The 16,915-nt window shown below is 43.2% G+C and overlaps 1 protein-coding gene across 1 annotated transcript in view; it reads left to right on the top strand.

The window, feature by feature from the left end:
* The window catches only part of LOC147023596 (1-phosphatidylinositol 4,5-bisphosphate phosphodiesterase beta-1-like), a 435,861-nt gene that overhangs the window by 373,500 nt on the left and 45,446 nt on the right, over nt 1-16,915 (top strand). The window contains exons 24-27 of the mRNA XM_085889131.1: nt 4,439-4,542; nt 5,063-5,270; nt 5,386-5,436; nt 7,677-7,884. Of these exons, the coding sequence (XP_085745257.1) occupies nt 4,439-4,542; nt 5,063-5,270; nt 5,386-5,436; nt 7,677-7,884 (571 nt within the window). The remainder of the gene's footprint in view (nt 1-4,438; nt 4,543-5,062; nt 5,271-5,385; nt 5,437-7,676; nt 7,885-16,915) is intronic.

Below are 16,915 nucleotides of genomic sequence, written 5' to 3'. Positions count from 1 at the left end.
CGAACGTAGAAATGAAAAAAGTTATAACTCCGTATTATAATTCCACGGCGACCTTACGACCTGTAAAATATTGCCAAACGGCATAGGGCCACCCTGAGGCCACCTCAGAAACTCTGTGGCCGCCGCACGTTTCTGTCAATTCAGAGGGCGTACGGCTGCCGTATCCTCGCCGTAGAGCAAATGTGACTTCGGCCTTAGGTCTTAGAAATTGTGGAGATCGAAAACGTGCGGTTGCCGTACGGTGTTTGATTTGATGTCGCACGGTGACCTTAAGGGGGCCCTGTGGTGGCCATATAATTTTCAAGGCAGACGCAAGTTAGCTTTGAGGTGCCCGCAAGGCGACCGCAGGGGGCCCTAAGGTGAACGTGCGGCCAGACGGACGGTAACGAATGGGTTAATTTTTTTTTTTTTAACCAGTTTTTTTTTTCGGCTTGTCGAATTGCTACGGCGAACGTAGAAATGAAAAAAGTTATAACTCCGTATTATAATTCCACGGCGACCTTACGACCTGTAAAATATTGCCAAACGGCATAGGGCCACCCTGAGGCCACCGCAGAAACTCTGCGGCCGCCGCACGTTTCTGTCAATTCAGAGGGCGTACGGCCGCCGTATCCTCGCCATAGAGCAAATGTGACTTAGGCCTCAAGAGGATATATTTTTGTACCATGTTTATGTAATGTAGTCTTGATGGCTGACTTCCAAGCAAATAGAAGATGATATAGGACAAATTATTGTGTGAACAGAGCAGAAAGAGGATTTGCAAGAGAGGCAGAATAGATTTTTAAGACCCGTGCATTGATGCCATTTGGGTAAGTACAAGGAGCAAAGGGTTGGGGTAACAATATTTGGAAGCAAACACATAATTTATGTGTTCAGCTTTCTCACAAGCAGAATCGGCTTTTGTGCCATTTGAATTGACGGAATGGATGGAGAGAAGAGACAAACTTGACAAGGTACTACTATTGTCAGAGGAATTTGTTTGAGGAAAAAGTCAGGTTTGAAAGTTCAGCCTTGATGTTGTTTTATGGCTCTCCTGAGAGTAGACATCCACTTATTTCAGAGTTTGTGGAATTATCTGAGATTGCCTTTTGTCAGATCCTTGGAAAAAAATGCAAGTTGTTTCAAGGTAACTGCCGAACATAAGTTCTGGTGTATCATGAGTGAGAGGATTGGTATGATAACTGTAAATGAAATGGGATGAATCTGTGAATAAGTGAGAACAGGCTTCTTTGAAATAATTCCCAGGCCGCATTAATATCGGGGTGGTGGAGATAGGTTCACTAGCAGGGACTGCAAGCTGCTACCTCCGTTTATGACTGGTCTTCTAAGTGAACTGCTGGACTTGTTAGCACTGAGGCGGCCCTCTAACAGTAGTGAGAAACATATTGACTCTCACAACTCACAAGCTTGTGATCAGACTAAACATTTGGAACAGTGGAAGATCAGGAGACATGAGTTGGAAAATTGGTCATTACCAAGTCCAGAAGGGAGATTTTACCATTGGCAGAAATCTGGATCAAAAAGTTCACAAATTGAGTCAGGCCCATGGAATCACAGAAGTCCTTTGCCTATAGTGCTAAGGTTGGTTCAAGAAGTTCCATTACTCAGCCAATTGGGATGGTGACAATTGAAATCACCACACATGATTAAGGGAGTCTTGGAATGGGTAGTTAAATGTTAGTCCATGTGGGGTGGGTCAACAGGAAAGCTGAGAGCAAGGGGAAGCTGAGAGGGATGGAGGGTGTCGGAAGCTCAAAGGGGGTGAGGTGAGACGGAAGATGGGTGGGGTGGGTGATGGGGGAGACGGAAGAAAGGTGGGGTGGGTGAGGGGGGAGACGTGAGGGGCAGATTGAAGAGGAAGATGGAAGGAGCAGTGTCGAGGGGAAGATTAGAGGGATGAGGGACAGTTGGGGAGGCTGTGGATGGAAAGGAAATTATGTGAACGAGGGTACTGACATGAAGGGCTTTAACACAACAATTCCACACTTATTATCAAGCAAGTTTGGTTTGAAGATTTGAAGGGCAGAAAGACAAAGGCAAACTGCACAATTGGGGTGGTAAGAAGGATGATTTAGGGCACAAAGAAAGACATCGCTGAATGAATGTGATGGGAGATGGGGGCACAGGTTTTCTATTTTTCCAGGAGTGAAACGGAAAAGAAAGAAGAAGAACTAGTATGCGAGAAGGATATTTTGAAATAATAGTGTGGGAAGATTAAACATTGTAAAATATGTCATTTAAAGGATTTGTATAGATATAGAGAAAGGGAAGGAAGAAATTAGCAGAGATGAGGAAACAAAGTTTGTTGCTAAATTACTTAAGGGATTAGTGGAATTATGAATGGCTTTTTATTATTTGTTTGTGATTAGAGAAGGAATAAATAATGAGGGAAAGCTATTCAGACAGGGTGAAAAAGAATACGAGTCAAATGAAAGGGAGATGAGGAAGGAATAAAGTTTAGCAACAAGTGAATGAATGACAAAGCAGGCGTGTTGAATGTGTGCAAGGTCTAACTAGCCCAGACATGCACAAAAGATGAAGTAACCAAACAGCCATGTAAACACATGATGATGAACATGTGATGGGAATAACAAACAAAGCAAACAGAGAATGTATAACAGAGTTGCCGGACACCATGGCACTTTGGATGGAGGCCTTTTATGCTGTCATGGGCTATTGATGAAGTTATTGAGGTGAGAGGACGAATTGAAAATATGGTCTGCTCACGTCAGCTTAAAGGTGACAATCAGGCTGAGGAGCTCAAGAGACCGAACTTCTCCTTGGGGTTACCCCTAGAAGTAGACTAGGGCAGAGTGAGTAGTGGTGGGTGGCATGGGGTTCTTTAAGAAGCAGGGATTTTTATTTCCTTTTACAAACATCATGCTATAATATTGTTGTGGGGCTGGGTCTCGGTGGCGAGCACGACCGCTTGGGGGAGCAGTAGAGTCGGCTCCACCGAACACACCTGAATTTAGGTCGTGACCCTCGGATAAGTCCGAAAGGCATGGGCCCCTTGCAGCACCATGAATCGCCAATAATTAGACCACGTGGGGTAGGGTTAATTGCCAAACTTCAATATACCTAAGTACCCACGCGGCAAAGCTACCGGGGAATTCACACCCTCGGCAGGCCTCGAGCGGAACGAGCCGTTACCGTGCTCGAACCGTGTGTTACCCGAGCGGATGGTTACCGAGGCCTGTCGGTCCAAATGAACAATTACGGCAACAACGACCTTCTTAATCCCCAATACGCACTGTGTCAAACCAATGGCAGAAATGACGAAGAACAAGCTGGTACATTCAACAAGAGGGAAATTTATTAACAATAATCGGGGGACGAGGGGAGCACGGAAGGGCAGAGTTATCCAAATACAGAAGGGAATCAAATTTACAAGCAATTCCTCAAACAATTCTACTTAGAGACAGGGCCCACGGACACACACACACACACACACACACACACACACACACACACACACACACACACACACACACACACACACCCAGAAAGAGATGGACCTCGAGGTCTTTATTTCCCCTTCAGCTCGGAGGGAAGACAAGCTGAGGGAAGAGAATGTGCTGGCTACCTGGCCGTGTTCACGCGGCTAGACGACCGCACCTTCCGGCACACCAGTCGCCAAAGAACGGACCAGGGCAGCCTAACCCAGTGGAGGCGAGACGAGGTGATCTCCCGTGATGAGAAGGTCGACCGCTTGTTGTAATGCGCCAGACGAGACGCCTCGGATGTGCGCGATGCAGTCAGCCGCAGACCCAGACAGAAGCGCGCTCGAGCAGACGGGACGCAATCATTCATCAATTCTGTCGCTTTTTTGGGGTGGGCCCCCTCCCCGTCGCCTGCTTTCATTGAGTGGACGGCGTGTCGCTGCTCCTCCTTCTTGCGAAGGACCGCCTCGGCTCTGGTCCGCGCGTCGCCCATTGGGCGGAAAATGACGCATACCCTTATTTGGTGCGCAGCCAGAACGAAGCGCTTCGTGACCATATTTGGTGCGAAATCCACACCGCCTGGGGCATGGAATTCCGCACACGCCCGCATGCCGGCGAGCGTGTGAAGAGCAAGGACAATGCCGCGAGCAGAGTGTTATTGTCGTCGTCGTTGTTGGTGATGTAAAAATCCTAAATATAAAATAATTCACAGCGCACGTACAATTAAGCACCCATTAAACATAGGACGGGGCCCTTCCTAGAAACACATACTTATCGATATAACTGATCTATTAGGACCCTGGCTGTTGTGTGCGATGGGTTCCAGATTCATAACAATATTAGTTGTATTCTGATAAAATCAACACAGTCATTTCATTGTACAATTTAAAGGATGCTCATCTGCATCCCATGAGATTTTGCACAAAAGGGCACATATAAAACACTGTTGATCTGACTAAGACTAAGACGCCAAGTGAATGACAATGTGTGTGCAGACCTTACAGAAGCACTTGCAAACCCTATTCGTTATGTGAGCTTGATGGAGCAGCGTGAACAGCAGCTGGCTGCTCTAATTGGAGAGGAAGAGGAGAAGAATGCGGTATGGTCTGGTGAAAGCCATATGCTCCTGGTTATTGAAAAATATTTGGGAAGTATATGCTCATATAATGTTTAATGAGCAAAACACTTTGATACCTTCAACTCAGTGTTAGCCGGTAATAAGCCATCTACAATAAACTACCTGTATGTTGTACAAGGGAAAGACGATATGCTATTCATGATACTTGTACGAATAATTATTCAGTAATATGATGGTTCTTAGAATGTATTTTTGATTGATGTGCTATCCCAAGAATATTGCATGCAAAAATTAAAATTGCACTACTTGAATTGAATAATGGTTTTCTCACTGTCGATACCTGATGCATCTTTATTAGATACAGCAGGACTGAAATACAAATCTCACAATCACTGCAGCGCTTGGGCTGTGTTGCCAGATGATTTGCTTCCGTCTATGTGATATATTGACTGAACCGTCTTTAAGGATAATCCAGGAGAATTTGTCAAAAAACACACATTGATAGGTTTTCTGTATGATTGCATGATGCATGCACCAACAGGAGCCATCATCAAAGGCAAAGGGACGGACTCTGAAAGCAAAGAGTGAGGAGAATGGTGTGAGCTCGCCAAACACCCCACAAGTGACTGAGAATGGTCTACCCATCAGCTCTGCTCCAAACATCCGGGCACTCAGTGGGGGGCACGTAGCATCATCACCTGTTCCAGGAGACCCTACCAAGTCTTTGGTTCATCACTCCAAGTCACCAGGTATGACAGATGCGCGATGTTTTAGTTGAATGAACAGCCTCAGAGCCAATACTTTAACATGTGATCTTTGTTTTTAATGAGATTTTTTTTACTTGAATTGTACTTTCTTTTTCAGCAAAATCGACTCCAGCACAAAAGGATGACATTGTTGCAAGTGTTCTGAGATGTAAGTATTTGTTAGTCTGTGGGTTTTTTGCCTTTTGCTTTTTTTCAAAAGATTTTGTTATACTCTCATTGCTTCCAAGAAAATGTGGACATGAAAGGTATAGTGTTACAATAATTTATAAATGGGTTGTGGTTCACGATGAAGTCCAAATGCTGATTAAAGTTGTTTGGGCAGTAGGTATATAAAAGGTTTCCAGAGGCAGACTATGTTTGAAGTTGCTGATAACTAACCTTTTTTGGACCAGTCTTTGTGTGAAGTATTTACTGTGCAAACACCCTGTACAGTGGCGTATGGAATTTACATCTTATTATCTCTGCCACCGAAGGGGGAAGGAGGTTATGTTTTCACCCCTTTCTGGCTATTTATTTGTCTGTTTGTTACTTGCAAAATCGAAGATTTTTCAGGTAAATTGGTCACTCGATTTTGTTATTCTGTCTGTCTAACATCTACAGGTCACAATTTGAAACCGATCATCATGAAACTTAATCAAGTTGGAGAGGTAGTCTCAACTGAGAAGCCGATTAATTTTGAGGTCAAAGGTCATCTTGAGGTCAAATTTCTAAAATGTCATTTTTCATCCGATTCTTGGGATCCTTGGATCCTGAGTTCAAATCCCACTCTGCTGTTGAATTAATACCAGGTGGGGCTGACTCTGCCTGTCATCCTTCTGAGGTCGGCAAAAGGAGTGCCAGCATGCTGGTATACCGTCGGAGTGGAAACCCGTCCAGGATTGTGCCCAGTAGCCAAGGAGACTGCTTAAGCAGCACCAAGTCCATTAGCAAGTCCATTATCATTGTACTCCGCACAGAGTATGGCCCCAATGGGTGGATGGATCCGGTTGACTTGAAATTTGAACAACATTTGCATATTGCATCACTGAATTGGGAAAGTAACTATTTTTGAGGTCAAAAGATCAAAGGTCAACTCAAGGTTAAACTTCTAAAATCATCAATTTCAATCAGAAAAATAATTAATTTTCATCTGATTGACCTGAGCTTTGATTATGATTGTCAATTTTCATCTTAATGAAATGGACAATTTGATGTATCCATGGAATCCTTTGGAGAGGGAGAGGTGGATTTTCTAAGTATCGTGCTCTGCACGTCTTTTTCTTGTATGTATTTTTGTGTGCAGGATATCTCAAAAAGTTTTGGACGGATTCTCATGAACTTTGGTGGGCAGGTTGGGTGTGTGACAAGGAAAAACTGATTAGATTTTCGTGAAGATCCAAAAACACTTCTGGAAGCGATAATTTTTTTAGTGATTCTTCTTCTTCTTCACCATTGAGAGATGGAGCTAAACTGATATATATCATGATATGTCAAAAATTTGTGGACGGATTCGGACAAAACTTGGTGGAGATGTTGCGTATGTGACAAGGACAAATTGGTTCGATTTTGGTGAAGATTCGAATCCAGATCCGACTACTAGAATTTTCTAAGTGATTCTTCACCATTGAGAGATAGGGCTCAAAAACAATATATAGCTTGGTATTTCAAAAATGTACTGGGCCCGATATGTTCTAATGGATCAGGCATTACGTGGTGGAGGTATGCGCTCTACCAAACATATATAGACTTCTTGCAATACACAGACTGTACTTTTCTCAGCAAGTAATGAGCAATCCCCACCCATCTGGAGGCTGTGTCTCTGCTAGTTTGAACAGAATTATCATATTGGGTCACTGAATTGGTTCACCATTCAAAACCAAGAAGCACATTGTTGATTTGGATTTCGCAAGTATCATGCTTTGCACGACATCTTGTTTGTTTGTTTGTTTGTTTGTTTGTCTGTGAGCAAGATATATCAAAAAGTTATGGACAGATTCAGATGAAACTTGGTGAACAGGTTCGCTGTGAAACAAGAATGATTTGATTCGATTTTAGTGAAGATCTGGATACAAATGCGAGAATTAAAAAAAAACGTTTTTGTGATTCTTCACCATTGACAGATAGCGCCAAAAACAATATACTGTATAGCATATTTCAAAACATTGTTGACGGATTTTGACGAAACTTAGTGGACAGGTTGGGTGTGTGACAAGGACGAAGGGATTACATTTTGGTGAAGATCCTCATCTGGACTTCAGTGAGATCCAAAACATAAACTGTTCAACCTGATGGAGGTATGCCGCTCTACCGAGTGCTGGCCTTGTATATTTTGCACTCGGTATCTTGTATATGCATTTTCAGTTGCAATACAGTGCTTTGCTAATATCCACCATCCTTGGCTTCTCTTAGTTGTGGAGGCCACCACACAGAGTGAACTGTTGCATCACAAGGCGGTGCAAAAGCTGCTGCAGAAGCAGCAGAAAGACCTGCGGGAGATGCAGCGGCGGCAGCAGAAACGCGAGGCTGAGTTGGTAAAAGAACAGAAGGTCCATGCAGCTGATCTAAGCCGCCGGAAAGCCGGACTTGAACGCAACCTCCGCAAGAGCATGAAAAAGAAGTGAGGAATCGTATTTATGCAATGGCACATATCAAGCAGTATCAGACATGCCATCCCCCAGAAAATATTAAGGTTTTGAAGTTATGTAGTAGTTTTAATATATTTATATGTCATGATGATAGATTTATACACTGTATCATGCTAATGCTGAGATGTATACATTTGTATAATGCTTTTTGTTGTTGAAACTAGCAAATAACCTGTTCGTTAATTCCCCCACTTTTATGATTTATGACCTTTAATATAGGCTTCCACTGGGTGGCACTCACTATATGACACACGTTTACGTAGAGAGAATTGGGACTCTCCCCACACAACAAACCCTTAAGACTGATATATTTTACCCCCTAACCTCCTCCAACCACTCCCGCGCTCCTCGTGTCCTCCATCCCCCACCCCCGGCTCCCTGTGCAACCCGCCAACGCAACTACTAGTTTCCAACCCATTCCGCCAGTGGTTCAGGAGTGCATAGAAGCAAGACAAACACACAAACAGTAAGATATTATAGTATGATAACTTGCCAACTTCCATGATGTCTATGGTTTCATGTAGAGAATTGGTGTATTTTATTATGAACTTGTAAATACAAACAGTCGCTTTGCTGAAGGGAATATTACGAGGGAAAGGAGAGAGGAGAGGGAGGGAAGGAAGAGAGGATGGAGGGAGGGAAGGGAGAGAGGAGGGAGGGGAGGGTGGGAGGGAAGGGAGAGGGGAGGGTGGGAGGGAAGGGAGAGAGGAGGGTGGGAGGGAAGGGAGAGAGGAGGGTGGGAGGGAAGGGAGAGAGGAGGGTGGGAGGGAAGGGAGAGAGGAGGGAGGGAGGGAAGGGAGAGAGGAAGGAGGGAGGGCAGGGAGACAGGAGGGAGGAAGGGCAGGGAGAGAGGAGAGAGGAAGGGAAGGAAGAGAGAGGAGGGAGGGAGGGAAGCAGGGTCGGCATCATGGGGGGGCATTCGTGGGCCATGCCCCACCCCCAAATGGAAAGGGAAGCAGCATGAGGGGAGAAGAAGGAAAGGCAGCATGAGGAGAGGGGAAGAGAAGGTAGCATCAAGAGAAGGGAAGGGGAGTCAGCGTGAGTGGAAGGGAAGGTAGCATGAGGAGAGGGGAGGGGAAGGCATTTTGAGTTGAGTTGAGGGAAAGGGATGGCAGCATGATCTGAGGGGAAGGCAAAGCAGCGTGAGTTGAGGGGAAGGGAAGGCAGTGTGAGGGGAGGGGAAGGGAAAGCAGCATGAGGGGAGGGGAAGGGAAGGCAGCGTGATTGGGGGGGGGGGAAACCAGCGTGAGGGGGAGGGAAGGCAGCATGGCAGTGATGTGTATTTTTCACCTTGAACCTCGTAGTGATCGTAGAATTATTGCTGGTTGATTGTGGAATCTTATTTAACTTGCAGGGCTTAACGTCTCGCCGATTCCGTTTTAAATGCATCCCTCGTACACTTCACACAATGAACAAACAGAACCCCCATTTGTTGCAATATTATTTGGTTCTATTTTATTTATCTTACATTTTAGTTAACCATTAAACCAACCAGATTAATTCACTTTCCACAGCTTAAGTACATTACATCAGAGAGTTTTATTATTACTTGGTACTTGGTCAGTCCCAAGGAGTACAAGCCACTGAGATGCCATACATCACACGTGCTTGCACTCAAACAAGATTACATTTCAAGGCATTTATACTTTCATGGGAGAGTGGTGGGGGTTGTTAACTCTAACTGCAGTATGTGTCTTCAAGGTGAGAAGCACACGACATACATTTCAAGGCAAAAGTTTGCTGTTATCAGCCCAGGTCACATCGCTCCAGAACAAGACATTTTATCAACATTTAGGGCAAAGGACTCTTGCCCAACAAGCGAAGGGGGCACTTGTAGCATAGTCTGAAATCTCATTTGACAGCCAATTCGACTTATAGCATAAAACTTAAATTTATAGAACACCAGCACAATTACAATTTAGAATACATTAATGTAAATATTTCCTCCACAGTCCCCTGTTTTTTCCTTCTAAGGAAAATTTGAATAATTATATTACACATGATTACCATATCCCGTTCCTGAAGGAGAAAGATATTCATTACTCAAGTTCAATCAACAATGGCAGCGAGTGCTCATATCAGAAAAGTGAGTGCGTTTCCATTTAATTTATGGCCTGTCCATCAGCACGTGTCACACATTGAAAACATGCTCCCCGCAATCAGAAAAATAACAGGTCAGGGTGTAGATAGAGCACCCAAGGGGAAATACAGTCTCAGCACTCCTTGAGCTGAGGAGAAGGTAGATGTTGGCAAGTACGAGCTTGGGCCTGACACTGGGTTGAAGGAGATGAAAAGGACTCGAGAGGTGAACAGAGATCCAGCCCCAACAGAGCCTGGGGCCTCGCAGCAGCAGTTTGTGCAATCAGGTTTGATTCACCAAGCGAGCTGTGCATAGATGCAGTCGAATCGCGGTAGCAGCACGAGCCCCCATTTGCATCATTGAACACATATTGCAGAGGACTCGCCATGTGGACCTCCAGGCCTTCGTCATGCATTGAAGCAACCGCAGCAAGTTCACGATGTATTTTCAGAGCAGACATTCCTCCAGGCAGGCACCACACAACGGCGACGTTAAGACTTTGCTCAACCTTCTCAGTGGGTTTTTTCTTTCTTTTTTTTCACATTCCTCATCTTATCTCCTCAGGAAGGGGGTAGTTTCATGATCACGTGTTGAATGCCCAATCACCCAAATCTGGGTTTTCCCCATCGTCCAATCTTTCGGTGGAAGTTCTTTCAAAGCTTTATTTAGAAGAAATCGTACATTGCATGGTTTAACTGCTCTCAACACTCCGAAACAAACAAAATCAAATTTAACATTGATTAAACATCATCAGTAAACATCATGGGCTCATGTATTTCCAAAAGACTGACAGGTTCTTACAGAAGCATTCAACTTGCATTATATGTCATATCAATATTTTATCCCTTTCCTTGTTATTATTTTTTTTTCCCAAAACATGCTAAAAATACAGAAATCTCATTTGTATGTATACTCAAAACATTCATCTCATTTGTATATTTCCATGTAAAAGCAAACAGTGTCTATCAGGGTTCCAATTTGCAATCAATAATTATTTTCACAAAAATATTCCATCATCTATACAAAATATGAAAGTTAGCTACTTCTTCAAGAACCAAATCCAAATCGATTCGATTTTGCAGTTACCATTTTAACATTCACATCTGCTAAACAATTTACAGTTTCATTCGCAAATAGTTCCAGAGCAACTGCCATTTTATTATCTTGATTCAATTCTCAGTAACTTTTCCCTATCCTCAATTAACAGATTAACAAAGTCCTTAGGTATAAGGATTCTCAAATTGTAATCTCAAAACAAAAGTTAATTTCAATTTTAACCAAGAGAAACATGATGGATCATTCTCAATGAGTTCCTTTTTTATATTTTTATGAGCCTAGTCTGAAAGTAACTAACACAGTTACCGCACAACCCTCATTTGCTTACTGTTCCACTCAGCTCGGCCATGACATTTGGTTGCCATGACATGACATCTTCGAAACACGAACTTTGATAACATTGTTACAAAATTTTTCCAAACAGTTTAAACAACATCAAAGGCTAACATAGTTTCATTAACCTGGTGAGCATCCATTTTTTCATGTTGAAATGGAACTAAAATATCTCAAAAATAATGTTTAACCAATCTCTATTTCACTTCAGAATTCATCAACATTTAAATATCTGACATTACCCATCTATCCACTTCTCTCTCACAAAAACAGCAATATGCTGCCATTTCCCAACTCACATACACAAACCATCTATCACTTCCTCTGACCTTCTCAATATACTAATCCATTTCCTTTATCAAAACAATTAAATACAGTTTAAACAGTTGAACAAAAATTGTCAAATCATTTGTCAAATTTGTCATTAGGTGAATATCATTTAAATTGCAGCTCAAACACTCCATCCACACATGTAGCTAGAACCTTCCCTAACTTTATCACAGTTATGGGGGAGGCATCTTAAACTTCAGACTAATAAAACATCCAATCTCTCTTAAACAGCTTTTTGGTCTAAACAATAAAATATTTTCTTTTAAAATCAATATATCAAAAATAAAATCTTCAGCGTCTATCCAATTAAATCTTATGAATTTACCTTGACTGAATCGATCAAAGAGTTACACTGGGTTGTTTTCCATTGCCTTCCATTGCCTCACCCCTTTGCCATTGCCTCACCTCCCAAGACTTCACCTTCCGAATATATTCCCCATTCACAATTGTTATTTCACAATTTATCCAAAATCCCTATGGCTTTTAAACTTTTAAACTTTTAAACTAAATAAAACTTTAACACTTTTTCCCTAAATGGACTTCACTTTAAAGTTTAAACAGAGTTGGCCCCGTACAGTGTAGCTCGCCACGCTCGCCACAAACACCAAGCAACCAGGAAGAGGAAGTTCTCTCCACATCCGGTGGAAAAACCACAGCTTACCATTACTCTGCCATGGCTTACACAAAGCGCATAATTTTCCCCGACACAATCTTTACATAATCCAACACACGATACATTTCCCTCATTAAAATATATTTCGGTTTCAAAGCCAAGTCCCAATAGAGCACGTTTCATTGCAGTTAACTCTGTTGGACTCGTACAAGTTTCATTTCTCCACACTCAGTAACACATGCATCTCAATGCAAATCACCAGCCACATTCCTAGCCGGTCAATCGTCTCCTGCACCCTACAAAACGTTTCGTGCAAATCATTGCATTTACAAATCCGTAAAACCTCCACACAATATAATATAACAACCTCACTGCAAACAAACTTCCAATGAGTTCAATGAACAAACAGGTAACTCTTATAACTCTTACAAACTCTTACAACCGTAACTTATAATACTTATCTATTTTCCACGTTATCATTATCCTTTCTAACCCTATCTCGTCCACGCTCTCAGCCGTGTCCTCGGCCTCTGTCTCAGCCGGTCCGTATCAATGCAAACGTATATCTCGCGCGTCCTCTGCATGGTCTGTGGCATGTCGCTTCGTCATGCCCTTTTAATTACTCCTCTGGCTCCTCGTCGAGCCTCTTCTTGCACTGTGCCCTCTGCACTCCTCTTCTCCTCCAGCACTTTTCTAAAAACAACTATATATACACTTATCGTTTACTTTAATTACTCCTCTTCTTTCTTTCAATAAAATTATCTGACATGTACTCTCTGTTCGAGCACTTGTCGTTCCTCCAGGCACTGCCTCCAGCAGATTAAGCACCTCTGGTCACCGGCACCAACTGATGTGGATTTTTCACCTTGAACCTCGTAGTAATCGTTGTAGAATTCTTGCTGGTTGATTGTGGAATCTTATTTAACTTGCAGGGCTTAACGTCTAGCCGATTCGGTTTTAAATGTATCCCTCGTACACTTCACACAATGAACAAACAGCACCCCCATTTGTTGCAATATTATTTGGTTCTATTTTATTTATCTTATTTTTTCGTTAACCATTAAACCAACCCGATAAATTCACTTTCCACAGCTTAAGTACATTACATCAGAGAGTTTTATTATCACTTGGTACTTGGTCAGTCCCAAGGAGTACAAGCCACTGAGATGCCATACATCACGCGTGCTTGCACACAAACAAGATTACATTTCAAGGCATTTATAATTTCATGGGAGAGTGGTGGGGGTTGTTAACTCTAACTGCAGTACGTGTCTTCAAGGTGAGAAGCACACGATGTACATTTCAAGGCAAAAGTTTGCTGTTATCAGCCCAGGTCACACCGCTCCACAACAAGACATTTTATCAACATTTAGGGCAAAGGACTCTTGCCCAACAAGCGAAGGGGGCACTTATAGCATAGTCTGAAATCCCATTTGACAGCCAATTCGACTTGTAGCATAAAACTTAAATTTATAGAACACCAGCACAATTACAATTTAGAATACATTAATATAAATATTTCCTCCACAGCAGGACAGAAGGTAAAGGGAGGGGAAGGGAAGGAAGAGTGATGGTGAGGGAAGGCAGCATGAGCCGAGGGGAAGGGAAGGCAGGGTGAATAGAGTGGAAGGGAAGGCAGCCTGAGTCAAGGGGAAGTGAAGGCAGTATAAGGGGAGGGGAAGGGAAGGCAGTGTGAGGGGAGTGGAAGTGAAGGCAGCATGAGTCAAGCATAAGGGAAGGCAACGTGAAGGGAGGGGAAGGGAAGGCACTATGAGGGGAGGGAATGGAAAGCAGTGTGAGGGTAGGGGAGGGGAATGGAAGGCAGTGTGAGGGTAGGGGAGGGGAATGGAAGGCAGTGTGAGGGTAGGGGAGGGGAATGGAAGGCAGTGTGAGGGGAGGGGATGGGAAGGGAAGGCAGTATGAGGGGAGGAGAAGGCACCGGGAGGGGATGGGAAGGGAAGGCAGCATGAGGGAAGGTGAGGGAAAAACAGCATGGGAGGGGAAGACAGCATAAGGAAAGGGGAAGGGAAGGCAGTGTGAGTAAAAGAGAAGGGCAGGCAGCATGAGTGGAGGGGAAGGGAATACAGCATGAGGGGAGGGAAGGAAATGCAGCATGAGGGGAGGGGAAGGGAATACAGCATGATGGAAGGGGAAATGAAGATAGCATACCGTGATTATAAAATGCACCCAAACAACGTTTTCTTTTTAAGCGCCGGGGTCTATGTAACTGGGCAGCAACGTTTAAAACCCATGCTATCTCCCTGGCAAAGGCCTGCCTGCAATCATACATGCTCGCACATGCAGTGACTTTTGCAACCTTCCAGTCGGCTCACTCCGAATCAGATTCTTATATGCTACACTCTACAGAAACTGTTTTTTTAGTTCAAAACTAAACCGCCGGTCCATAACAACCCAACATACACATTCCTCCAACCTCTTCATGGTACATGCTAACCGTGCATTGGCACCAGCAATACATTTATCCCTTCACTTGCACACGTACTCGCATTCCCTCCGTACATGCACCAATTTCCTCCTTGGCGGAATTCCAATCACGAGGTTGATTCAGCATTGGAATTTTTTATAGGTATATTAATATAACGTTTTTTAATTGCTTTCGTAATAGATCTGCTTTCTTTATATGAACACTGGCAAATACAACCTGTCGCTTCGCTGGTGGGCATATTATGGGGGGGGGGAGTAAGAAGGAGGGGAGAGGAGAGGAGGGAGGGGAGGGTGATGGGAGGGAAATGAGGGAAAAAGGAGGGAGGCATTCATAACATCCGTGACCAAGCATGGAGGCATAAACACACCCACGGAAAGTCCCTAAATTACAGATCCAAATATACCCATATATATGTTCCTCTACCATGTCACAACTTCCGACTGCACATCCCAATCGGGACACGAACTGTACTGCTGTTGGGATGGTGTCTCCGGGCGTTTATAAGCATTGCAATGTACCCAGCGATTCGTAGCTGTGATGAACAGGCATTCGATAATATGATTGAGGAAAGTGGAAAAAAAAACTTTATTGTTAAGAAATCGTTGCGGCCTGTTCTAAGTCAGGGCATGGTTGAGCAGGCCAAAAACCATGGCGGCTTCAGACCCCAGCGAGATAACCCAGGATATGCCTTAATACCTCATAAAGACCAAGGTGGCTGAGTATGCGCCGGATGAAGGATATAATTAAATAAGGCCGTTAATTATCTTCAAAAGGGGTGTTTTAATTAACCCAAACACCCAATTTTCTCTCATGCACTTCCTTGTGGTTCCCTTAGTATGCATGCAAAGTTTCAGGCTGCTGGGTTTCATGGTTTTGGAGTTATGGAATACACAGACACACAATGAACTTTATTGGTATGCATAGCAATATGAATATAAAGAAAGCAGATCACAGAAAAAGGTGAAAAATGGGATCTCGTGTGAAAACATACCAAATTTATAACACTTTCAGCTTGTGAACCGGATGACATGAACTGCATGCGTCATACCGCCATTAACTGTAGGGTGTTTGCCATGCAGCTTAAACACTCAAGCAAGCACTCCAACAAAACGGTTGATGAGGAACGGCAGCCATGCAAGCGATTAGTGATCGGTTATAACAAACACCACCCAAAATGTCAATGTCCGAATTGGGCACATAAACACTTTTTAACAGTCAGAACTGCTGCTAGGGTGGTTTCCGAGGTTTAAATTTTGAAATTCAGCTCAGGTTAACAGATTTTAGAGCTTATTGCATGTGAGGAAATTAAATTAAGGCACAAACACTTGTGTCTCCGGGCTTTTATAAGCACTGCGATGTATCCAGCGATTCGTAGGTATGAAGATCAGCGATGAGCGATGTATACAGCGATTCACAGGTATGAAGCTTTATTGTACGGAAACCGACCTATTTGAAGGCAAGGCGTTTTTGAGCAGAGCGGACAAAGTGGCCGATTAAGACCCAAAGATAAATGAGCTGAACGTAGGCTGACCAAAGTTGAGCCTGTTTCTGCTTTTACCATAAGGTATCTTCAAAAGGGGTGTTTAAATTTATCCAAATAACCAGTTTTCATTCATTCACTTAATTGGAGTTCCCTTGGTATGCTTGTAAAGTTTTAGGTGGCTGGGTTTCATGGTTTTGGATTTATGGACAGACACACACACACACACACACACACACACACACACACACACACACACACACACACACACACACACACACACACACACACTTTCATCATGAATTTACCCCACACCCCTCCCCGCCCCTCCTTCGGAGCTTTTCCAATTCCATCCAGTGGTTGAGGAGTGCATAGTGTAAAATGTAAAATTGTCCTCACATGTAAAACAAACAAACAGACACTTCTCAAATTATATATGGATTGTATGATGAACAGTTAAAGTCACTTAGTTTGCTATAATTATTTAAAATTATGTTTTGCTTGTTTATCAGATGCATTAACATCTGTTTAACTTAAATCAAGCAATTAATTGTTAGCCAAGCCAAGTTTCAGTTTAGTTGCCCTCAAGTTGCAAAACATCCCAGGTAAAAATGCTACAGATAGAACTACTGTATAGTATATGGGAGTAGTACTGGTCATATGTC

Source organism: Eptatretus burgeri, chromosome 7 (assembly GCF_056783735.1).
Source record: "Eptatretus burgeri isolate ZD-2024b chromosome 7, Ebu_testis_v1, whole genome shotgun sequence".
Lineage (NCBI taxonomy): Eukaryota > Metazoa > Chordata > Myxini > Myxiniformes > Myxinidae > Eptatretus > Eptatretus burgeri.
Note: the sequence above shows the minus strand (reverse complement) of the source record. Positions and strands in the feature narration are given on the sequence as shown.